The sequence below is a fragment of the Dryobates pubescens genome, chromosome 8 (assembly GCF_014839835.1).
Source record: "Dryobates pubescens isolate bDryPub1 chromosome 8, bDryPub1.pri, whole genome shotgun sequence".
NCBI lineage: Eukaryota > Metazoa > Chordata > Aves > Piciformes > Picidae > Dryobates > Dryobates pubescens.
This window is the reverse complement of record NC_071619.1, coordinates 40,033,451-40,058,070: the sequence shown is the minus strand read 5'-3', so window position 1 is coordinate 40,058,070 and position 24,620 is coordinate 40,033,451. Positions and strand designations below refer to the sequence as shown.

The window sequence follows — 24,620 nt, the reverse complement described above, 5'->3', positions numbered from 1 at the left end:
TTAGGTCTCTTTTTTGGCTCCTGCCTCTCTTGGATGAGAGCTACTACAGCTGCCTTCCTGCTCCTCTGCCACGTGGTTGGGCCTGATCCTTCTCCCTGCTGCCTCCGTGCCTCTTCAGAGAGAGACTGGTTTTGTATTCTTGTTTTTTCCCCCCCTCCCATCCCCAGAGATTGGTTTTGTATTATTCTTCTTTGTCCCCCTCCCATCCATCCTTGTTCCTTGCTCTTTTGAACCTTACCTGTTATTGTTATATATATATATATATTGTTTAAAGAAAACTCTACTTCCAGGCCAACTCCAAATTATTGCTCGGTGGATTTGCTCCTTCCCTTTCCTTTTTTTTTCCCTCTCTCTTGGGAGGGAGGAGTGGGGGAGCAGGGGAGAGATTCTCAGCCTTGCCCCCATCTGAGCTCTTAACTCCCAGTTATGGCTTAAACCACCACAGTCCTGTATATGAAGCAGACTTCAAATACATCCTGAATGTTAACAGTTTAGTTTCACAAATACAATATGCTGATGATTATACTTCTATGAAAAAAAAGAAATCAGAAATATATGTTGGAGTATTTGAAATTAACTGACTTTTTTATTGTCCATATTTGTACTGTGAACATATGACTTTTTTTTTCCCCTGTGGAAGCAGCTTAATATAATTTAAAAATGTAAAAATAAGGTTGTAAAAAAATTATATAAAGTCTATATTTAATTTGTCCTTTTTTTCCACTCTGATGATTTTTACAAGCCTCCATGTAGACCATATGACTGTTTCTTGAAAGATGCTGGTTCTACCACACACCATCTATTTTAATTTCCTCATCTTGCTTGGCCCCTGAAAAGGAAAGTACATCCAAACCCATCTTTCAATTAAACAAATGACTAAAACAAAGAAGAAATCTTGTAGTCCTCACTAAAGTTCCTTTTTTTCATACCAAAAAAAATCTCTGCAGAGACCTCAGAGATTGGGTTTTCCACTGTCATCTTCAGTTCTGCAAACTGTACATTAAAGACTACCAAATAAGGATGGGCCTATTTGCATATGATTCACATTGATACAAATAGCCAAGTTAAGTGAATCACAGGGGAAAAAAATAAGGCTTTCTGAATTTCAAAAAGCATTCCTCTCATGCTTGAGCTTTGAAATGCATCGTAGTGCATTAAAAAACAAAAACAAAAACTAAAACAAAATGCCAAAATTAATATAATTCAGACAGAAAAAAGAAAAAAAAATCACAAATAAATAAAATCACACTAATACTCAAACTGCATTATTACCAGTCTACAGCCCAGGTGAAGTTGGAAGGCAGCTCTGAAGACTACCTAGTCCAACTCTCCTTGCTCAGAGCGAAGTAGTTGGATCTGAATCTTGTTTGATCGATTTAAACGAGCATTGCTGGGGCCGAGCAACTGCTTGACAACTATTGCTGTCTACAACTACCTGTAGGGAGGCTGGTCTCTTCTGCCAGGCAACCAGCACCAGAACAAGAGGACACAGTCTCAAGCTGCACCAGGGGAAGTTTAAGCTGGAGGTGAGGAAAAAGTTCTTCAGTGAGATACATAGAATACATAGAATAAACCAGGTTGGAAGAGACCTTCAAGATCATCGCATCCAACCCATCAACCAATCCAACACCACCTAAACAACTAACCCATGGCACCAAGCACCCCATCAAGTCTTCTCCTGAAAATCTCCAATGATGGCGACTCCACCACCTCCCCAGGCAGCCCATTCCAATGGGCAATCACTCTTTCTGTATAGAACTTTTTCCTAACATCCAACCTAAACCTCCCCTGGCGCAGCCTGAGACTGTGTCCTCTTGTTCTGGTACTGGCTGCCTGGGAGAAGAGACCAACATCTGTCTGTCTACAACCTCCCTTCAGGTAGTTGTAGAGAGTAATAAGGTCACCGCTGTGTCTCCTCTTCTCCAGGCTAAGCAACCCCAGCTCCCTCAGCCTCTCCTCGTAGGGCTTGTGTTCCAAACCCCTCACCAACTTTGTTGCTCTTCTCTGGACTCGTTCCAGCAAGTCAACCTCCTTCCTAAACTGAGGGGCCCAGAACTGGACACAGTACTCGAATAGTCATTAGCCATTGGAATGGGCTGCCCAGGGAGGTGGTGGAGTCACCATCCCTGGAGGTGTTCAAGAGGGGATTGGATGTGGCACTTGGTGCCATGGTCTAGTGGGCATGAGGTCTTGGGCAACAGGTTGGCCTTGATGATCTTTGAGGTCTTTTCCAACCTTGTTGATTCTATGATTCTAACTACACCATTTTGCAACATATACCCCAGCATTGAGTCACTGCATAGTAAGTTAGTAAAATAAGTTACAGCATAACATCTTATAGTCATCATCAAAAAGTATGCATTAATCTCTTTGGACAAGTCTTTACGTGAAGAGAATACATTGTATGCAAAACGATTTCACCTCTTCCCTTCCTGTTCTTTTTAGAACTCTATCAAGATGGGGATGGGGAGAAGTAAGAAAAATACACAAAAAAGGAAGAAAATCACAGAATCATTTTGGTTGGAAAAGAACTTTAAGATCATCAAGTCCAAGCGTTATCTAACTCTACCAAGGCCGGTGCTAAATCATGTCCCTCAACAGCACATCTCTGAGTCTTTGAAACACCTCCAGGGATGGCGATTCAACCAGCCCCTGTTCCAGTTTTGAGTAGCCTCTCAGTTACAAAGTTTCTCCTAAGATCCAACCTAAACCTTCCCTGGTACAACTTGAGGCCATTTCCTCCTGTCCTATCACTTATTAGTAGGGAAAAGAGACCAACAATTACCTGTCTCCAACCTCCTTTCAGGGAGTTGTAGAGAGCAAGAAGGTCTCCCCTCAGCCTCCTTTTCTCCAGACTAAACAACCCCAGTTCCCTCAGCTGCTCCTCACCAGACCTGTTCTCCAGACCCCTCACCAGCTTCGTTGCCATTCTCTGGACCCACTCCAGGACCTGAATGTATTTCTTGTATTGAGGGCTGGAGAACACAATGGAAGATCAGCATTCATTGTTCAGTGAGTATGCTATAATGGACTTCCCACTCTTGCCATTCAAACCGGTGCGAAGAAATAGTGCATCAACCTATAGAAAAATGCCACAGACTATACTTGTCCTTGGCTTTAATATAAAATAATAAAGACACCCCAACCCTAAGCCACTTAGTTCAAAGCTCAATTTGGCCTATCTACTAAAGCTGTTATTGCATCCTTGACCCTATTACTCTAGAGCTTGAGATAGTTTGGTTGAGAATATAACCTCCCTGGTTTATGGCTATTCACAAGCATTGTAAAAACATTCAACACATCAGATAGCCCTGAAAAGAAAGTGGTTTTGTCTTCACTAAGTCTGTGAATGCAGAATACAAGGTAATTTCATAACAGCAATGAGGCATTTTTAAAAACACCTGATTTCATTAAAGTTAAGCCAGACCAACAGAGCAATAACTAATTCAAGTCTTCCCATTTTGGGGGTTTTCTGGAACTTTGCTTCCATAGGCTGCTAATATCCTGCTCTGTTACAGCTGGTTAAGGTTCCTGTTCTGAAGTAGGTATTTTATTCTGGAGGTGGTGGAGTCACCATTATTGGGGGTGTTTAGGAGGAGACTTGATGGGGTGCTTGGTGCCATGGTTGAGTTGATTAGATGGTGTTGGGTGATGGGTTGGATGCAATGATCTTGAAGGTCTCTTCCAACCTGGTTTATCCTATCCTATCCTATCCTATCCTATCCTATCCTATCCTATCCTATTCTTATTCTATCCTATCCTATCCTACCCTATCCTATTCTTATTCTATCCTATCCTATCCCACCCTATCCTATTCTATTCTATCCTACCCTATCCTGTTCTTATTCTATTCTATCCTATCCTATCCTATCCTACCCTATCCTATCCTATTCAATCCTACCCTATCCTATTCTTATTCTATCCTATCCTATTCTATTCTATTCTATCCTACCCTACCCTATCCTATTCTTATTCTATCCTATCCTATCCTATCCTACTCTATTCTATCCTATCCTATCCTATTCTATTCTACTCTATCCTATCCTATCCTATCCTACTCTATTCTATCCTATCCTATCCTATTCTACTCTATTCTATCCTATCCTATCCTATCCTACTCTATTCTATCCTATCCTATTCTACTCTATCCTATCCTATCCTATCCTATTCTACTCTATTCTATCCTATCCTATTCTATTCTTTTCTATTCTATTCTACTCTATCCTATCCTATCCTATCCTATTCTACTCTATTCTATCCTATCCTATCCTATTCTATTCTTTTCTATTCTATTCTACTCTATTCTATCCTATCCTATCCTATTCTTATTCTATCCTATCCTATCCTATTTCTTGTTTCTGGAACACTTTAAATTAAAAATAAAATAGATTAAACAAACCAAAACCAAACAGCTGTAATGGGGAATTAAAAACATTTGTCAAGAAAAATTACATGCTACTCTGACGGAAGAAAAATTTGCTGCTATGACTAAGTTCTTGAAGGGGCCTTTTTTTTTTTTTAAGCTACAGAAACATGGTGTTAAAACTCTGCTTTTATATCCTCTGTACTCCTCCTGTGTTCCTGGGGAGATCTTTCCTTTTGCAGCAGGATTTGGCACTCCTGCATACAAATGCTATTACCAGATTTCATTGCTAGCATTTGCAACATTGTAGACTACTTACTACTAATTCATAATTAATCTTGTCCTGCCTTCTTTCTGTATGCACACTGTATGCAATGTAAAGACTCCTTTTCTTCTGTGGAAGCGAGAATTGAACTTGGAGGTACCGGCCAGTATCTCATCGATGGTGAGGATATGTTCCAAATTAAATGGGAGATATTTTGTGGCAGCTTTACGCCCTCTAACAGCAGTGTAATCCAGAAGATCACACACACATTAGTATCTTCTGCTGCATTGCCCATAAAGCTAGCAAGGGCACAGCTCACAGACACAAATGAAGATACGATATCCAAAGATCCTAAGAATCAGATCACTGTTTACATAACCACATAGCATGTTCCTGCCTTTGCCTCATTCGGTGAGCGTTTAAAAATAGATGTAGGAACAAACAACGAATAAAATGGAGGGGTTTGGACCCTGGGCAATCAACTTTTATCCACAGCTATAATGGAATGGATCTGTAACACAGCTGATGCCGGACAGGTGTAACTGAAAGCACACATCTGTCCTTAAGGGATACCATGGATGCAATGGGATGAACAAAGCAGAGATGAGCATTCATAATTTATTTAGCGTGACCCTTTGTTTTTTTTTGGTGATGTCCAGTGGATAATGCAGAGGTTTTCTCACAAGAACAATTGCACACACAAACCAGCATCTATTCTGCCTGTATTTTGCATACAGTTCAAGCCAGGATGTGATGGAGTACAGGAACAAAACATAAGCAGACAAAATAGGAAAATAAAAGTGTGTGATAAAGACTGGATTACCACACACATAGATGCAATTAAATACTAGCTGACTAAGAGACCTGACTCCTGGGTGTTTGACCTCACAGCATTCTTACACAGCAGATTTTTTTAATGACATATAAGCAATCATTTTTAATGTACTGGGTTCAGACTCTGCAGAAAGAGCTGGTGCCATACGCACCTGTATCTTCACATAAACCACCACATTCAGTAAGGCTGCTTTTGAATTTGTGCACTGATCAACTCAAAGCCTTAATATTTAAGGGTCATGATTATTTTTTTTTCAGTGCTGCACACAACTTAACTTCAAGGGAACCATAAAAAGTATATCTCATCGGACTTTGACCCTAGCTACAGGCAACAGCTTGTCTCTAGTATTTTTTAGTATTCATAATCTTCGTTGGTGATCTGTCAGGAATAGACACAGCACTGCACAGATAATATCTTATTACATTTAAGCATATTTACCAGCCATCTGTACCTAACAATATTGCTTTCTGTCCTCTGCACAGATGCACATTACTTATACTTCCAATTGTACAGTCCTCTAATTTTCCCCTCACATACACTGTGACAAATTAATATATCCCTTATAAGCTGCTTTTATAAACACTTGGGTTTGGAATAGCCAACAGACCACTGCATTCATTTAGCTTGGGGTATATTACTTCACTTCTCAAGTGCTTCCCCTTCTCTGCTTGTGAAATGGATGTACTAATGCTAACATTTCACAGTATTTTCACACAGACCTCAAAAAGGGATTTTGGCATATACCATGCACCAGGGAGCATCAGATGCTTCAGAGTAAGAGTCAGATATGAACAAACATTCATCTAAGTGAGAATGAGGTTTTGCCTTAGATGTAGTCCACTTCTGCTGAGGACAGCTGCATGCTTTATGCAGTATATGTATTTCTACTTGGAAGGAGAAAAGGAAACAATCTTAAAACACCTTACTATTTTTACTCATGTGCCTCTAAATGATTTCTCAGTCACTTCTTTGAAAAAATATTCTCAGAAAATATTTTCTTTCAGAGATAAGTTGAAAAAACGGATGCTTATACAACTGATGTTTCACAGAACAGCTCCAGGATCAAAACACTCCCTGAGATATAGGCCAACCGAGCTGAATTTCCTCCATCCTCCCAGAAGAGATTTAAAATCAGTTTTCCCACTACCGTAGTGAGAAAATGTCTTATTAACTAAGTGGTGGCACGAGCAGGAAATAGCAGTCAGGAGGGTAAAAATGATGGCTCACAAGATAAAGGAGAGACAGTAAGAGAAAACTTGGGAATTGGAATTAACTTTGTGAGAAAAGCGCTGTATCTCAGGTATAAATTCAGCACAGGTCTCACAGAATGAGAGACAGCTTCACCACTCCAGATTGCAGGAGTCTGGCCTCTGCAATGTAAAGTGAAGACACTGTATTCCTCAGCATGTCCCTTCCCCCCGCCCCCCTCCCCCCCCATTTCCAAGATGCCCAAGGCTTTCACAATCTCATCATTAGCTCAGGGAAAGAAGACTGAAGTTCAGTTATGACAGTCTGATATCTCAACACCTGCCTATTAAAAAGTGACTCCTGACCAAAGACGGCATTAAGCTATCCTTAATATAAACTTTCTGTGAAGGGGGACATTCTCTCTTTCTTTGGAGGAAAAAGTATATACTGAATTTCAGTTCTTTACCCAAGGACTTCACATGATTAATGAAATTAATCTCTGGATTTAAAAAAAAGGCAAAAAACCCCACCATTGAAATGGCACACAAACCTATATTAAATGGCTTACATTTTAGGTTGCCTTGTGCTGAGTCAGGAGTTGAACTTATGGGCCCCTTCCAATTCAGAAGACTCTGTAATTCTTATATTGATAAAAATTCAAAGTCAACCATAAAAAGCATTAAATTTAGAATACTCCCAAGCTAAAAAATAATCTATGGAACATGATTTTGTTCTCTTCTTGAAGACATTCATTAAATTATCTTTTTCTGGCATAGAACTTTTGCTTCGCTCCATGCCTAGTAGAGTTTGGTCTGTCCTATGGATAAACCACAAGTAAACAGCTGAAGACCTGTTATCTGCCAAACTTCTCTGTTTGGCACAGAATAGGAATGTACAAGGTACAATTCAGATAGACAATTGCAGAAAGGGCATTCTCTCAAAGCCCTTATCACTTAGTTTTATAAATGATCAAGCCAAGGCCCATGAATTAAGCTGTTCACATGTGGCTGCTATTCCATTTTGGAAGCAGATGACACCCATTATAGGTACAATTCACAGGTTCAGTGTGGAGCCACAATTCCATCTATAGTCATTTGAGAAAGAAGGGAAATTCAGAGCTGTTTTGACTATCTAAGTTGGACATAGAAATGGACAGTATGAGTAGCCAGCCTAAAGTCTACTCTGTAGATGTGCACAATCCTTTCAACAGAATGTAAAAACAATGGGAAGCATAATGGAAGGTTGCAAGTGATACACAAACAGTAAACATGCTGGGGAAAGGAAATCTGATTCAAAGCAGGTCAAAATGAAGACTCAAAACCAGTGGACACTAAACAGTCTATCATATGGGACTCTCTGTGTCTTGCTTCCTCATCTATACAGCTGGAATAACCATTCCACAGACATATCATGAATTATCTGTTCATTGATGTTTATAAAGCTTTCAACATTACAGTGGTGAGAACTTCTGCTGGAAAAGTCCATGGGGAACTTAATATTCAGGTATGCCTCGAGTTCTAAGTATGCAAAGAAATACTGAAGTTCTTTCCACTGAGCAAACACTGTTCACATTACTAAATCTGACCAATAAATCACGTAATTAAAGGTTGTATAAATAAGCAAACTTAATTTCAGAAATCTGGAACTTCTGAGTGCTTTGTTTTGCAACCTTGAGTATTAAAACGGTTTTGAAGATGTAGTTGCATGGGTTGGCCATGAAGGACCTGCATTAATGTATTAGTATTTGAGGAACAGTCCAAAATAACAGTGCCAAAACATAGTTATTCCAAAAAACCAAAACAGGGGAGTGCAGTTATACAACTGTAGGTAGCTGAAAACATTCAAGCTTCTTAAAACCCAAGCTTTTATGCCCTTTACCACTGATGAGTCTCACTTCTAATTAATACAAACAGTTAAAAAAAAGAAAAATACATTATGCTTACCACACATTTAATAAATTTACTGTCTTCTGGTTGCAGAAGTGTCACTTACAACTATCTAGTTTTAAACAGAATAGGGTTTTGCACCTAACAGTAGATCCAAACTATATGTATATAGGGAAAAATCCTCCCAGAATTACCTTATTTACCATTTAAGTACCAAATGATCTCTGAACACTTTCAAGTAAGAGTTAATAATTAATTTTAAATGGCTTTTCTCTGAAATGTGGCAATTCACACACATTTTGGTTTGTTGGGGTTTATTTTTGCCCCCCCCCTGAATGGCCTTACTAAGGGAACACAGATTAACAGCTCGAGCTAACTGAATACTGTAGCTGTTACAGCTTATTACAAAGACTTAAGAATAATTCTTCCTCATAACTCAAAATAGAACTATTGTGCTCCTGCAGAACTGTTCTTAAACTGCCACTCCACAAATGCAGCACCTCTCTGTTACCATTGAACTGTAATGTCATGTTGCGTTTACTCGACTGCTGTCAGAGGGACTCAATGTTACGGGCTGCCAAAATAAAGCTATAGACCCTGGGAATTAAAATTTAAGGCCACCTTGTAGGAAACAGAGATAATTAAGGTACTTAAATCAGCTACTGCTTTGATGCATCTTGAGGGCCTGTTTTTGTCAAAGCTAAGTAGGGTTAGGAAGGCACAACTCTAGTCAGCTGTGGGCTTCCATACCAGTTTCAACAAAAACCTAAACCACTCCTGGCCTCCGTTGGTTTGGTTTAAAGCCTGGGCAGAGCACATACCAAAACTAATGGCTATATTATCAACATGAACAACACAGCAAGATTCAAAGGAATGTTGATTAGGTAAGAAGATTACCCAGTAATATTCTTGAAGACCACTTTTTGAAGAGAGTACAAATCTCATGCTTTGGAGTTTAAAGGCATCAGCATTTGGGGAATAATTGTGTGAGGAGATGATTAATTCAGGCTTTCCTGAACCTCTCCTAGGGAATCCAGATGCTGCCTACAGCCAAAGAAAGCATACTGGACTAGATCATTTGTACATCTAGTCAAGTGAAACTGTTACTATACTCTTAACTGATGTCTTGATTTCAAGCACATTCTGCAGAAAGCAATTAGCATCATGCTCTAGAAATTCACCCCTATGAGTGTTCTTCAAGAAAAGCAGAAGCAGTTCCCTATTGGAGACTCAGTTTCACGAAGAATATGCACTCCATGTCAAAAAAATGTACATCTTCATTCTTAATCAGGGTGGGTTTCTTCCCAGCTGCATCGTGCCCTAACAATCAAAGTAATAAATTCACTGTTTCTTCTTTTTATGTGCTTTATGCTCAAAGTTCTACTCAGATGACTTACCACATGCTAACTATGACCTTCTCACTTCCTACATTAACTTGATGTCTCTTCCCAGTGCTTTACTTTAGTTTCTATGAGCTATGGACAAACATAGGCAATCCTAATAAATCCTTGCTAGGAAAAGCCCCTGCATGTACAGAAGGAAAATACAAAGGAGTAAAACTGAGGAAACCAGGGCTATCCCCATTAAAATGAATATAGGCACTATTAATTTGTTCTACTGGATCTCACCTGATTTTTGGCATGATGTTGCTATCTCACACATTCAATTAGATTAATGTGAAACATAATCAATATTTTCATGATTTTCACTTGGATACCCAAATCCCAAGAGCAGCATAGCTATAGCATAAACTCTGCCTCAGCTTCCTACTGTCACAAAACACAATTGCCTGCTTTGCAAAGGGTGCCAACATATAGATTTACCACGGTTTAAAAAGACTGCAGCCACTTCATTTTTAGTCTTTCAATATACACAGTTACATTAATGATTTAAATACAAATGCCAGAAGTAAGTCATTGTGAACATCTCAGTGTGAAATGAAATATTACATTTGCTTCTGTTAAGTTCCAATCCGGATCTCAAAAAGACACTGTGGGAACAAGCACCCTAAAAATGTCACCAAATTGAAAGACAGCATTCAGGTGTTTTACCAATAAATTCAGGTGACTTCCAAATGAAAACAGTGTTGTGGTAGAGGATTTGATCTGTGTTTTTTGCCAAGCAGACGTCCCACAAACTTCAGAAAAGCGATTTATTCAAACAAAAACTGCAGGCTAAGGCCCTTTAATTCTTAAGTATGAGTCAGCTTTTATGTTTCATATCTAAATGAAGACTTTATAAAACAACAAAGGAAGGGAAAACAGTTTGGGGGCTGCAGTTGTGGTTTGCAGCTACTTAGGCTGCAAGTCCATCTGCCTTGATCCTGGAGATCATAACAAAGCAATACTGCCGTTAGCTTCACTCGGCTCTGTGTGCAGCAGGATCACAGATCATGGATCCTTAAGTATGCAGCCTGTATAACTTACGTAACTTTACAATTAAAATAGCAGAAGTTCTGCACAACAAAAGCTCAGGGAAGGCAAAGCTTGGATTGCTATGTGTCTTGCTGTATTTCTAGTTTAATTCAGAGTTACTGAGGTACAAAAGATGGCTCAGAACCTGCACGCTGAAGCATGCAGGATGAAAGCTGTGCCTGCGTCAAGTCCCGCTGCCTCTGGTAGACTTGCACAGTACAAAACACAGGATCGGGGCCTGTGGGGATTTGTTGGCTCACTCAAACATGATGGTAAGGTTACAAAACTAATGCAGATGATTAAGTAGATCCTGTTGAATAAACATTGTGGTGTTTTAGAAGCACATAATCACTATTTTAGAAGTTTGCTTTCAGCGTGGTTTTGTGTCTTGAATAAAAGGAAGCTGGTATTTTGTATACTATAGAGTAGACTTCTGCAGTACCATGCATGCATAAGCAAGTGATGCTGCAAGCAACCAATAGCCTTCCCACACAAATATTTACTTTGTTGAGAACATTTTAACTCGAGAGCTATGTCAGGCAAATATTGCCTGCTGAAACCTTCTTAAAATGACATATTCCTGTACACCTAGTAGCTCTATTTCCAAGTAGATCTGTCAGATGCATTTCCAAATAGATGCCTGTTTCCAAGTAGCTGTATCAGAACATAACACCAACTGCCTTCAAGTAATAGCAAGCCAAAGAAGTGAAATAACGGAGATCAGGCTGAAGAATAATTTCTCTCACATTGCCCATTTTTGCAAATATACAACACAAAATAATAACATCTCACACCGAAAGCAGATCTTTAGCACTATTCAATAAATTAAAAATGAAGAACTGTGTTGAGTTTTAGCCTTAGTTTGAAGCCTCAGAATGACAGACAGTCTAATATTTTAATGGATCTCGATTATCTGCATTATCTTTTTACTGAAGTGGCAAGAAGGGAGAATCACTGTGCTGAGCATCTGCAGAGTCACAAAATGCTAAGTTACTGTGCCCATAAGAAGTCAAATTCAGCCCCAGGAAACAGGTCTGATTCTAATGCACTGACACTATTAAAACTACAAAAGAATTTAGACTCAAAAAATGCATTAATTGGTTTTGTGGCAGGATGGCAAAGCACTATAAAAACTCCAGAAAGCTGAATTATGTAGAAGCTATTCCAGAGGTCTTAGACACTTCTAAGTCACGGCTCCCCATCTTTCTTTCTCTGAACTCTCGAGGAGTTTTGACACCAACTGTAGCTGAAAACCAAACAGAATTAGAATCATAGTACCTGAGATCAGGAAAACTGTGTACTTCAAAAGGTTCAGATGTGCACACTTACAGGACTGTCTCATTTGTTTATATTCCTTCCTTTTTACCCAAACAGAAAAAGAAACAAGAATTTGCTGGAGCTGGCCATAACCTAAATTTCAAATCAGCTGGGATCTGACCAACAAAAGGAAAGTATAACTAACAGGCAAAGTTCATTTACTTTTAATAATGTAAATTGCAGTAATTAAAAAACTTCTGGGTTTGAAGCTCCTAAGCAAAATAAAATTAGGAGACAAAACTTCTATCAAAGCCAACAGAATGAATGCCAAAACTAAAGATCAACAGCAGAAGGTCATAATAGAATCTCTCCTTCTGTTTTTGGTCATCATTACAAAAGGAAGATTTTTGCATTCCAGGGCTGTTCCAGAAGTACCAGGCAATTTGTACTGATTTTACTTGTGCATTTGAGAACAGCACTGAAAGCTTTGTGGCAGAAAACCATTAAACACACAGGGATACCTTACGCTTTCTACTCAGATCCTCATTTAAACACCTAACCAATACATAAAAGCAATGCCAAGGGAATTGGGCAACTTTTGGCATTTATGCCGTCCCATTATTATCATACAAGCAAAATCTTCAGTACTAATGCTAAAAATCCACGTTCTGAATCTACTTCCAACCCCTCACAAATAACTGAAATGCTAGTAATCACTGCACTGCCTTTCATTTCCAGCTTGGGCCTTTTTCTTACTAGAGGGAAAGAAAGGATGAGGGAATGAGAAGAGCGAGGAAGGGGAGCAGATGTATAAGATTTTCACTTTCTAACAACTTGCAAATGTGCTAGCCCCAATTTATTTGCTTTCCTGATCACAACCTTGTTAGTAGTTTGGGGTCCAAGCATGAACTTAGGATTTGTCCCTGAAAGCTGAAATGAAGATTTTATTAATTTAGTGACTATCCCAACTCTGCAGCAGGAAGGAAAAAAAAAAAAAAGCATCAACGGGATCTCTGCCTTTTCATTCCAAAGTCCTTATACAACCACTGCAGTTCTCAAGTGAAAGGCTTACTGGTATCATGTTACTGCCCCCACACACCACGTAGCTTTTATCATTTTCACGGCAAAAGAGAAACAAAACACAAGAAGCCATAACCCTTACCTTACAGATTTGAAAATAATCCGAAGTGAGCGTCTCCTGGATCTCCTCCCTGGGTGTCCCCGCAGCTCCTGCAGTCCCTCCTGGTTGCACGGAGCCACCACCAGCCCCACTTCCACCACCACCACTGCCACCACCGCTACTTCCACCAGGGGATGAGGCAGTTAAACCATCCAAAACTTTGCGAAAATTAAATTTCTTCATTTTGGAAAAATCTTTCGGAAGGTTAGAGGGGGGAGCAGAGATGTGTCGCAACACATTCAGCTACATGTAGCAAAGAAAAAAGTCCTCAAACGGTCCCTCCGAGTGAGGCAGCACTTTAAGTCTCTCGTACCGAGCAGAAGGTCGATATTAGGTAAAATTGACTGAAAAATACAAAGGCTTCATTTTGTCAGACGGAAAAGCTGCCTGGGAAGGGCCTTTAAAAAAAAAATAAAATAAATAAAATTGAAAAAATAAAAAAATTTCCACAAGCAGCAGAACTAAGATTTTACGTTCAAACAAGGGGCAATGGAACAACCACCGTCGGGCTCTCCCAGAAAATCCACATTTAACAGTGGTTGAAAATCGACAAGTAAATTTAAAAGAGAACTAATAACAACAACGGCAACAAAAAATCAAAGCAGCATCCAAAAAGTAGGCTCCATCTACCTTCCCTGCCTAGGATTTGCCTTCGTTACTTCAGTAACCAAACGGCAAAAATCTGGCTACATTCAATTTCCTCTCCCCTCGAAAGCCTTTCAGCCGGGGCTATCTCTGCCCCCGGGGTTTCGGGGGAGCGGATTCCCTCTCCCCGCCAACGCACTCCTCCCACAGCTGCTGTCGCGACTCCTGCTATCCAGTTATCTGCCCACCCCAGCAAGTGCCCGGCAGCCGCTTCTGCCCTTGATCTTCCTCTCTGCCCACCCCCGGGATCCCGGCCGGGAAAGGAACCCCTCACTTTCCTCACCACCCACCCGTGAGGAATGACCGACTGTAAGGAGCGACCCCCTCGGCCAGCCCGGCCACCCTCGGGCTGACCACCTGTCCCGTCCCTAAGGCGACGGACAACCCTCCCGCCCGTCCCGGTTCACCGAGCCTGTGCCGTCGCCGTGCCCCCGGGGGACCGGACTCCTTCAGCGCCGGCAGGGGAGTGGGGAAGGTGGTGAGCGGGCAGAGGCGCCTGGCGCTGCCGCTCGCTCTGAGGCGACGCTTCCTAACAGTCCCTGGGGCTGCGTGTGCTTGGCGCTGCGAGGGGCAGGGCAGGAGGGGAGAGGAGCGGGGCAGGTAAGCAGAGAGCAGCTGCGGGTCCGGACGGCTGCAGCGGCTCCTGCCCGCCCTGCTTTCTCGCAGCCGCTCTCCGAGGTACTGAAACCTCGGCTAGCGGCGGCAGCAGCCACAGCTCCTCCTCCTTCGCGTCCTTCCTCCCTCCTCCTCTCCTCCTCTCCTCCCCTCCCCTCACCGCCCCGCCTGCTGCCACCAGCGCGCAGCAGAGCGCCTGAACCTCCCCTCGCTGGGGGAAGGTGGGGCAAAGGTTGGTGATTGACAGAAGCGGCAAGTTTCGATTGGTTGTTTGAGGACAAGTTGGGTGGCTGCGAATGGCGGAGCGGGGAGGAGGGCGGGAGTTGCTTTCCAAAGGCTCGGCGGTCGGCAGAGCCGCAGGCCGACAACTTGCTACGGCGGGGAATGGTATGGCTGACCGCCGCTGTGATCCGCGGCCTCTGATTGGGGTGCTGCTCAGATGGGCACGTGCTCTCACCAATAGGAAGGGCTGCACCGCAAGTTTCCTTCCGCTCAGGAGGCTGTGAGGTGCCTTACCTCCGCCACGCCCCGCCTCCAGCCCAATCGCGTGTCGCAGTGTCCTCGGGGGCGGGGCCAAGCTGATGTCGGCACACACCGCGGCTCCGCCCTACTGCGGCGGCGGCGGCTACCGACGGCTGGGTGCGCAGTGCTGCGGCCGCTCTGAGAGCCAAGAGCTCCCCGCGGCGGAGGCTTGAGGGCCGAGGGAGAGAGGAGCAGGGGGGACAGAGCCCGGTTTAGTTTGTGTCAGTGGGGGAAGCTGCGCTAAACAAACCCAAAATGTCATGGGAGAGAAGGGTCCTGGTGGTGACAGCGGGGCCCTGAGCGACGCGGGAGTCTCCGATTGCCTGGAGGGGCACAGAGCGGTCTGGGCGGGTTGGCTTCCAGCCCTCTTCACAAAGGGTACAAATCCCCTTTTCCTTCCCAAGAGGAGTAAGATAACCCATGGCTGCCCTTCCAGCTGTGTGATTCCCCGTGGAAGCTGGTGTGGAACTGCTTTCTGGCCTCTCAAGCTCAGTGCAGCAGGAGGAACATTAAGGAACAGTGTTACACTGCACAGAAAAAAAAAAAGGTTATTCAGGTCAGAAACAAATGAGGTAGCTATTAAAAAATGACTCATGGCACAGTGCTGTCAATGTGTCTGGAAGCTTGCAACTGACTGAAATGGTGTAAGGAACAAACCTGAACAGTACTAAGTACATAGCAGCTCTTCAAAGGTCTTTTCCAACCTGGTTAATTCTAATTTCTATCCTATCCTATCCCATCCCATTCCTATCCTATCCTATCCTATCCTATCCTATCCTATCCTATCCTATCCTATCCTATCCTATCCTATCCTACCTTAATCGATTCTATCCTATCCTATCCCATCCTATCCTATCCTATCCTATCCTATCCTATCCTATCCTATCCTATCCTATCCTATCCTATCCTAGTAGAGTAGAACCATAGAAGTGATGCCCATTGTTCATCTCATTTTGCAGATTCTTCAGGAGCTCTTTTCATGGTTATGATAGCCACTCTAACCTGGTGTTTGCAAACCTTAGGGTTCTTTAAAGCGTGGTAATAGTGCTTATTTTGACTTCTTGCACTAAACTGCATGCTTTATTTTTTTCCCCCACTTCAGGTCATTTCTTTATGTTCACAGGTATTTCCCATCTGAATAGTAAAAAGACTCCAGTGAAGTTGCTTTGCTGTTGCTTTGCTTATGTCCTCATGAAAAATAGAGGATACATTGCTGATGAAACTCGGAAGGTTTATAGCTTTCTGTAGCCAGAAGACCAAAAGAAAAGGGGAAAAAAAAAATCTATTTGTGAAACAAAAGATATGAGGACTATGGCTAGGAGACAGAAATGAAAATGAGCATGGAACTGAGTAAGCAAATCTGCAAAGATATAAGTGCAAGGGTTTGGAGAATAAGGAGAAGTCAAACCCCAAATGAAGCTGTTGGAAAAATGTCACGTCCTACTGATGTGTTCACTGCAAGCAATGCAAGTGACTGCAAAAGGAAGCTAACAAAACCAAAAAGAAAGATAACAACATGAATTGTGAATAGGAAATTGAGAGGTAAGATGGAAAAATTAAATAATTAGTAGGAAGAAAATGTCACAGACAGACCTGGAAGAAGAGAACAGACTGGGAGTGAGGGGGTGCTAGAGCAAGAAAACCTGATAATGTAATGGTCCCACAGTTGTAGGGAGGCTAGAAATAAGATGGTTAGTTTTAAGTGAAGAAAAGGAAAGAGCAAAATTAGGAGAATGATAAAAAGCATTTGGAAGTGAAATATGATGCAGACCTTCTTTGAATACCAGTAACATTTGTCTTTCAGAGAGTCAGTATGAAGAGTTGAGTATTGATGATTAGATACCACCTCAGGCTATCCAAATGGCAAGGACCCTCACACTGCCAACGTGCTGCTTAGGAAAACAGATTTGCAGGAAACAAAAAACCAACCAGAAACAGATACTACCCAAGAAAACACTGAGCAGTTCTATTTAAAAATTCAGTTCCCTATCATGTGGATCCTTTTACAAATTTTGCTTTAAGCCAGACACAAACCTGGAAGCTGAGGTAGGGCAGAGGTAGACAGGACAGTGTCAGGCAGAGGAAAACACAGTAATAGTGATGACATGCACGGAAAGGAGGACCATGGAGTGACCTAGGGGAGGGGTTCTGTTCTTGAAGGGGAAAAAAAGAGAAAGGAACAGTTTGATTTTGACACAGAAAAAGATTTTTTTTGTATAGTAGAGATCCCCTCCCCCCCCCAAACAGTAGACAAGGCATTCAGTTGCTGTTTTTCCCTCTGTTTAGGTGGTACTGATATTTAGTAGGACACTTTTGCAGTGGCATAGTTTTGATGCCAAGTGTTTTAATAATAGACTTGCAAAATGATGAAAATGTGGAAACATCCTAGATGTTAAATTGGTACACGAGAAATGAAATCAGATCCCCCAGTACAATGGGGGATGTATGTCTCTCAGTCTGTGTTTCAGATAGGAAAAGAAGAGAGTATTCTCTTCAATGTTTTCTTCTGGGTAGGATCTTTTACCTTTATCAGTCATCTTGTTCTGCAAGGTCAAACAGAAATCAGATGTTGGTAACAGTTTGCTAGCAAGATTTTGCTGGAAAAGAGAGCACATTTTGCAGTCTAAAAGAAAATCAAAATGAGTATGAAATCTCATTTTGATTTTGGCTTAGGGAAGCCTGAGACTGTGTGTAGTAATATATATACAGGGAAAAAAATGGTCAGACTCAAACCTGGCAAAGGAGACTAAGATTAATTCAGCATTTTCTAATCGCAGTCTGATTCAAGAGCTGACCAAGGAAACGGAGAGTCAGGAAAGATGTGCTTGAATTAGCTGATCAGAGAGTGATAGTAGTAGAGATTGTGCATGCTATGTATGTTGTTCATGTTTTGGTCAGCTCTCTTTTAGGTACTTTTTGCTTACATCATCTGCCTTTCATGCTTTATTTTTCTTTTGATAGCAAATTGGGCCATAATTTCTTGACTTTGTAAAGCTGCAAGCATGTTTTAATCTCAGGCTTGTATTGTTGGTAGTCTCAAGGAAGATGTGTAGAGGTGTTCAGTAAGTGGTGGTTTTGCAATTTGCAAGGTTTTAATGATTCATGCTGTTCCTTGTGATGATATATGAGTTAGTAGATAAAATAGATGACTCCTGAAAGAAATCATAGAATCATAGAATCAGTAAGGTTGGAAAAGACCTCAGACATCATCAAGTCCAACCTATCATCCAACACCTCGTGACTACTAAACCATGGCTCCAAGTGCCACATCCAGGCCCCTCTTGAACACCTCCAGGGATGGTGACTCCACCACCTCCCTGGGCAGCACATTCCAATGGCTAACAACTCTCTCTGGGAAGAACTTTCTCCTCACCTTGAGCCTAAACTTCTCCTGGCACAGCTTGAGACTGTGTCCTCTTGTTCTAGTGCTGGTTGCCTGGGAGAAGAGACCAACCCCCACCTGGCTACAACCTCCCTTCAGGTAGTTGTAGAGAGCAAGAAGGTCTCCCCTGAGCCTCCTCTTCTCCAGGCTAAGCAACCCCAGCTCCCTCAGCCTCTCCTCACAGGGCTGTGCTCCAAACCCCTCCCCAGCCTTGTTGCCCTTCTCTGCACACGTTCAAGCGTCTCGATGTCCTTCTTAAATTGAGGAGCCAAGAACTGGACACAGGACTCAAGGTGTGGCCTAACCAGTGCTGAGTACAGGGCAGAATGACTTCCCTGCTCCTGCTGGCCACACTATTCCTGACACAGGCCAGGATGCCATTGGCCTTCTTGGCCAGCTGGGCACACTGCTGGCTTGTGTTCAGCTGCTGTCGACCAGTATCCCCAGGTCCCTTTCTGCCTGGCTGCTCTCCAGCCACTCTGACCCCAGCCTGTAGCTCTGCATGGGGTTGTTGTGGCCAAAGTGCAGCACCCAGCACTTGGACTTGTTAAATGCCATCATGTTGGACCCTGCCCACCTGTCCAGCCAGTCAAGGTCCCTCTGGACCTTGAAATCACTGTATGCCTGTCAGCAGCTGACTAGACTACAGCCTTGCAACTGTACCCTGTAAGAGAACCTCTCTGCTTCTGCAGAACTGAAGAGAAAGGATGGAATCAAATACCAGAAACACATTTATGCCAATACACAGGCAAACCCTGTGACTTTCCATAGCTGCCCATTCCTCATTATACTTTGGAACATTTGCCATTATTCTCTATGTTTCTGTGTAATTCCAGAACATCAAATAGCAGCAAGCATAGTGTTCCTGCTTGCAGAACCCCACTAAAAATATCCCCAGTCAGTGCTGAGTATCTGGTTAGAACAGCTTGCTGAACTCTATCAATTAGCCAGATCTTAATCTATTTAATGTGTTTTATTAAGGCTATATAATGCTAATGTTTTAATCAAAATGTCAAGCAGTACTAAATCAAATTCATTAGGAAGGTCCAAGTCTATCACATCCATGTGGTTACCTTGATCAAACAAACCTGTAATCTCATAAAAAAGTGAAGTCAGGCCTGCATGTCAAGACTTGTTTCCTTAAAGCCATGTGGACTTGCTTTCATTATATTCCTACTCTTTAACTCCTCATTGATTGAATCACACATAGCATGACTGCTTTAATTCACATAACAGCACTGTAGCACTGTTTTCTCTAGGCTTACTTAGGATGCCAGGTCTATTATTACCTTGGCTATTCTGGTTCATTCTTGGAATAATGTGAGGTTTCCTTCGGCCCTTCAGATTTGTAGTTGTACAAAGGACTGCTCAAAATTAGCATTAGGAGGCTGGAAGTCTCCTACTCTTCTGGGATCTCTGGAGCCCCTATTACAAGAGGGATCTGGAGGTGCTGGAAGGTGTCCAGAGAAGGGCCACGAGGATGAGCAGAGGGCTGGAGCACCTCTCCTATGAGGACAGACTGAAGGAGTTGGGGCTGTTCAGTCTGGAGAAGAGAAGGCTCCCAGGTGACCTAATTGTGGCTTTCCAGTATCTGAAGGGGGCTACAAGAAGGCTGGGGAGGGACTTCTCAGGATCTCAGGTAGTGATAGGACTAGGGGGAATGGAATGAAGCTGGAGGTGAGGAGGAAGTTCTTCACCATGAGAGTGGTGAAGCCCTGGAATGGGTTGTCCAGGGAGGTGGTTGAGGCCCCGTCCCTGGAGGTGTTTAAGAGCAGGCTGGATGAGGCTCTGGCCAGCCTGATCTAGTGTGGGGTGTCCCTGCCCATGGCAGGGGGGTTGGAACTAGATGATCCTTGTGGTCCCTTCCAACCGTGACTGATACCATGATACTATGATACTCAGGTGCCAGAGAGACTGCCATTTTCATCCTCTATAGGTGTCAATGGATAGAAAAATAATTCATCATCCTCACATGATGTTAGTACATTATTGTGATGGGATAACGCCCATCCTGGAAGCAGTGGGGGAGGGCTTGTAAGAGCATTGCCCTCCCTGCAGGGCATTTTCCCCCTGGGAAACAAGTTTATCTCTTCCACTCCCCCTCCCCTGTCCAGCAAGGGTATAAAGAGGAGGACACTGCAGCTATTAGCTCTCTTGAGCCCTGCCTTTGCTTGGAAGAGGACTGCTGGTGGTGCCCTGCCTCTCTGCCACGTTGTCAGGCCTGCTCCTTCTCCCTGCTGCCTCTGCACCTCTTCAGAGAGACTGGTTTTCTGTTCTTGGTTTTTTTCCCTCCCATCCATCCTTGCTCCTTGCCCTTGTTATTGTTATTATTGTTATTATTACCTGTTATTGTTATATATTTATATTTAAAGAAGATTCTTTACCTCTCTACTTCCAAGCCAACTCCAAATTATTTCTTGGTGGATTTGCTCCTTCCCTTTCTTTTTCCTCCCTGCTGGGTGGGAGGAGGGGAGAGATTCTCAGCCTTCCCCCATCTGAGCTCTTAACTCCCAGTTAAGGCTCAAACCACTACAATTATCCTTTGTTTTTCTTCACACATATAGGATAGACACATTTACTGTGCAAATTAGTTTGTTGCACAGGCTCAGAAATCAGATCCCTCTGGAAAAAGCCAGGGGGCTATCAAACAGCCTGCCCCCTCCTTCCCCACTCTACCCCATACAAGGGAAAGAGGAATCAGAGAATCATAGACTCAATAAGGTTGGAAAAGACCTCAGAGATCATCAAGTCCAACCTGTCACCCAACACCTCAGGACGAACTAAACCATGGCTTCAAGTGCCACATCCAATCCTTTTTTGAACACCTCCAGTGATGGTGACTCCACCACCTCCCTGGGCAGCACATTCCAATGGCCAGTCTCTCTTTCTGGGAAGAACTTTCTCTTCACGTCGAGTCTAAACTTCCCCTGGCACTGCTTGACACTGTGTCCTCTTGTTCTGGTGCTGGTTGCCTAGGAGAAAAGGCCAGCCCCCACCTGGCTACAACCTCCCTTCAGGTAGTTGTAGGCAGCAAGAAGGTCTCCCCTGAGCCTCCTCTTCTCCAGGCTAAGCAACCCCAGCTCCCTCAGCCTCTCCTCACAGGGCTGTGCTCCAAGCCCCTCCCCATCCTCATTGCCCTTCTCTGGACACCTTCCAGCAACTCAACATCTTTCCTAAACTGAGGGGCCCAGAACTGGACACAGGACTCAAGGTGTGGCCTAACCAGTGCTGAGTACAGGGGCACAATGACCTCCCTGCTCCTGCTGGCCACACTATTTCTGATGCAGGCCAGGATGCCATTGGCCTTCTTGGCCAGCTGGGCACACTGCTGGCTTGTGTTCAGCTGCTGTCAACCAGTATCCCCAGGTCCCTTTCTGCCTGGCTGCTCTCCAGCCACTCTGACCCCAGCCTGTAGCTCTGCATGGGGTTGTTGTGGCCAAAGTGCAGCACCAGAGAAGAGAAAAGGAGAAAGCAGATAGTATAGCTTGCTAGTACTTAGCCAGAACGAGGGACACAGCCAAGGTCAGCAAAGCCATGCAGAAGCACCAGGTAGTATCAGCTAGGATGAAGAAAGGAAAAAGAGAAAGAACTGTTTATGCAGCTAACTTTTATCCCTATTAGCAATTGTTTTCCTTTTACATCCAATGGTAATTTATTTACCTTCATATTATGTTTCCTAGGCATGAGCCCATACCTGTGCCACCAGGAAAGGCTGCATGTCACAGTGAGGAGCTATCATAAGCCACCTAACCAGCAGTGGTGGGCATAAAGTTTTGACTAGTTTGTACAGAATGTCTTGTTGCAGTAGAGCAATGTATTTCTTGCAGAGAGTTCTCCAAAGACTGAGGTAGGACTCAGCCTTGATTTGCTTGCTCTGAAGGTAGGGCTCTCATTTCCAACAGAAGCCACAAAAGCCTTGGTAATTCCTCTCTGCACAGCAGTTCCTTGATGTACCTTTATTATAGCAAATATGCCAAACTCTGGGATGTCTATTCAAGATAACCTGAGTTCTAATCATGACTATGTGAGAGCTTGCATGGGACACAAAGCTAGTCTAAGAGGCTGGATAAACACTAGAGTAGTTAATACAGGCAGTACTGCACATCACCACAGTTCCAGCCCTTGTTTTTCTCAGGCTGACTTTTGGGTCTTCTCTCTGCAGCCAGATTATCACAGAATCACCAAGGGTGGAAGAGACCTCAAAGATCATCAAGTCCAACCTGTCACCACAGACCTCATGGCTAAACCATGGCACCAAGTGCCACATCCAATCCCCTCTTGAACACCTCCAGGGATGGTGACTATTATGTTGTCTTCCACACACAGTTCTCTAATTCTTTCTCTTCAGTCCTTTTCTTGTTACTGAATTTTATAGCTCTCTGTCAGCCTAGCTACCTCTTTCCCCTCTTACCCCTTCAGTAAGGATTAGACAAAACTGTGGCTTTCCCAGGTCCTGCTGTGAGCCAGGCTATTTGAACTTCTAATGACCCAGATTTGCAACCCAGCCTGTGCACATCCACTCTATCTAGCAGCTCATTAAAATACTTCTAGTAGCTGGCACAGGTCATCAGCAAGCAGAGTTGTTATTTTCTTATCACGAAGCTTTCATTTCCACCATGTCTGGCTTTTGATCAATATAGACATACCTTTTGTGTTTGTTTTTAACCAAAAAAAAAAATTGTCATTGATGCTTTTCCCATTCTGAACATTTTCATCCTCTTTGGTAGCTGCAAGACAGCAGGAGCTGATGCCTTTTTGAAGCCAGTTGTTATTAGTTCTCACAACAGCTTTCTCCACACCCCCCCCCCCCCCCCCCCCCCCCCCAAATGTATGACAATGGGAAAGCCTTTCTTTCTATTTGGGTCTTTTTTCTATATGGGTCCATGTCCAAGTGGAGGCCAGTGATGAATGGAGTCCCTCAGTACTGGGACCAGTCTTGTTTAGCATCTTTGTTGGTGCCATGGACAGTGGCATTGAGTGCACCCTCAGCAGGTTTGCTGACGACACCAAGCTGTGTGGTGCAGCAGACAGGCTGGAGGGAAGGGATGGCATCCAGAGGGACCTGGACAGGTTGCCAGAGCTGGGCCCATGACAGCCTCATGAGGTTCAACAAGACCAAATGCAAGCACCGATATAGGCTGGGCAGGGACTGGCTTGAGAGCAGCCCTGAAGAAAAGGACTTGGGGGTGCTGGTGGAGGAGAAGCTCAACATGAGCCAGCAGTGAGCACTTGCAGCTGAGAAAGCCAATCAGATCCTGGGCTGCATCAAAAGAAGCATAGCCAGCAGGTCAAGGGAGGTGATTCTCCCCCTCTACTCCACTCTGGTGAGACCCCACCTGGAGTACCTGCATCCAGTTTAGGAGCCTCTGTTACAGGAAGGATCTGAATGTGCTGGAGCATGTCCAGAGAAGGGCCAGGAGGATGAGCAGAGGGCTGGAGCTCCTCTGCTATGAGGACAGACTGAGTGAGTTGGAGCTATGCAGTCTGGAGAAGAGAAGGCTCTGAGGAGACCTAATTGTGGCCTTCCAGTATCTGAAGGGGGCTACAAGAAAGCTGGGGAGGGACTTTTTAGGGTGTCAGGGAGTGATAGGACTGGGGGGAATGGTAAAAAAAATAGAAATGGGTAGATTCAGATTGGATGTTAGGAAGAAGTTCTTCCCCATGAGGGTGGTGAGAGCCTGGCACAGGTTGCCCAGGGAGGTGGTAAAGCCTCATGCCTGGAGGTTTTTGCAGCCAGGCTGGATGTGGCTGTGAGCAACCTGCTGTAGTGTGAGGTGTCCCTGCCCATGGCAGGGGGTTTGGAACTGGGTGATCCTGGAGGTCCCTTCCAACCCTAACAATTCTATGATTCTATTTGTGGTAGGTTAAGGGAAATCAAGAGTTAATCAGTATAACCACAAAGAAAGTCCTCCCACAGCTGGAGACAGTCCCAGGGGGACAGGCAGTCTGTCCCAGGATGTTGTAATATGTTATTCTATTCCATTTTCCAGTATCTCACTATTTAGGGAGGGTGTCCAGCTGATAGCTCTTTTCTTCTCTGCTGCTGTCTGGTTGGGATGTGCACATCT

General features: G+C 43.5%; 1 protein-coding gene across 2 annotated transcripts in view; it reads right to left on the bottom strand.

The window, feature by feature from the left end:
- The window catches only part of STXBP5L (syntaxin binding protein 5L), a 255,306-nt gene extending 241,513 nt beyond the window's left edge, over nucleotides 1-13,793 (bottom strand). For both annotated transcript variants that reach the window (XM_009906530.2, XM_054163231.1), the window contains exon 1: nucleotides 13,371-13,793. In XM_009906530.2, the coding sequence (XP_009904832.1) occupies nucleotides 13,371-13,571 (201 nt within the window). In that variant the 5' untranslated portion in view covers nucleotides 13,572-13,793. The remainder of the gene's footprint in view (nucleotides 1-13,370) is intronic.
- Between the last annotated feature and the right edge of the window lie 10,827 nt (nucleotides 13,794-24,620).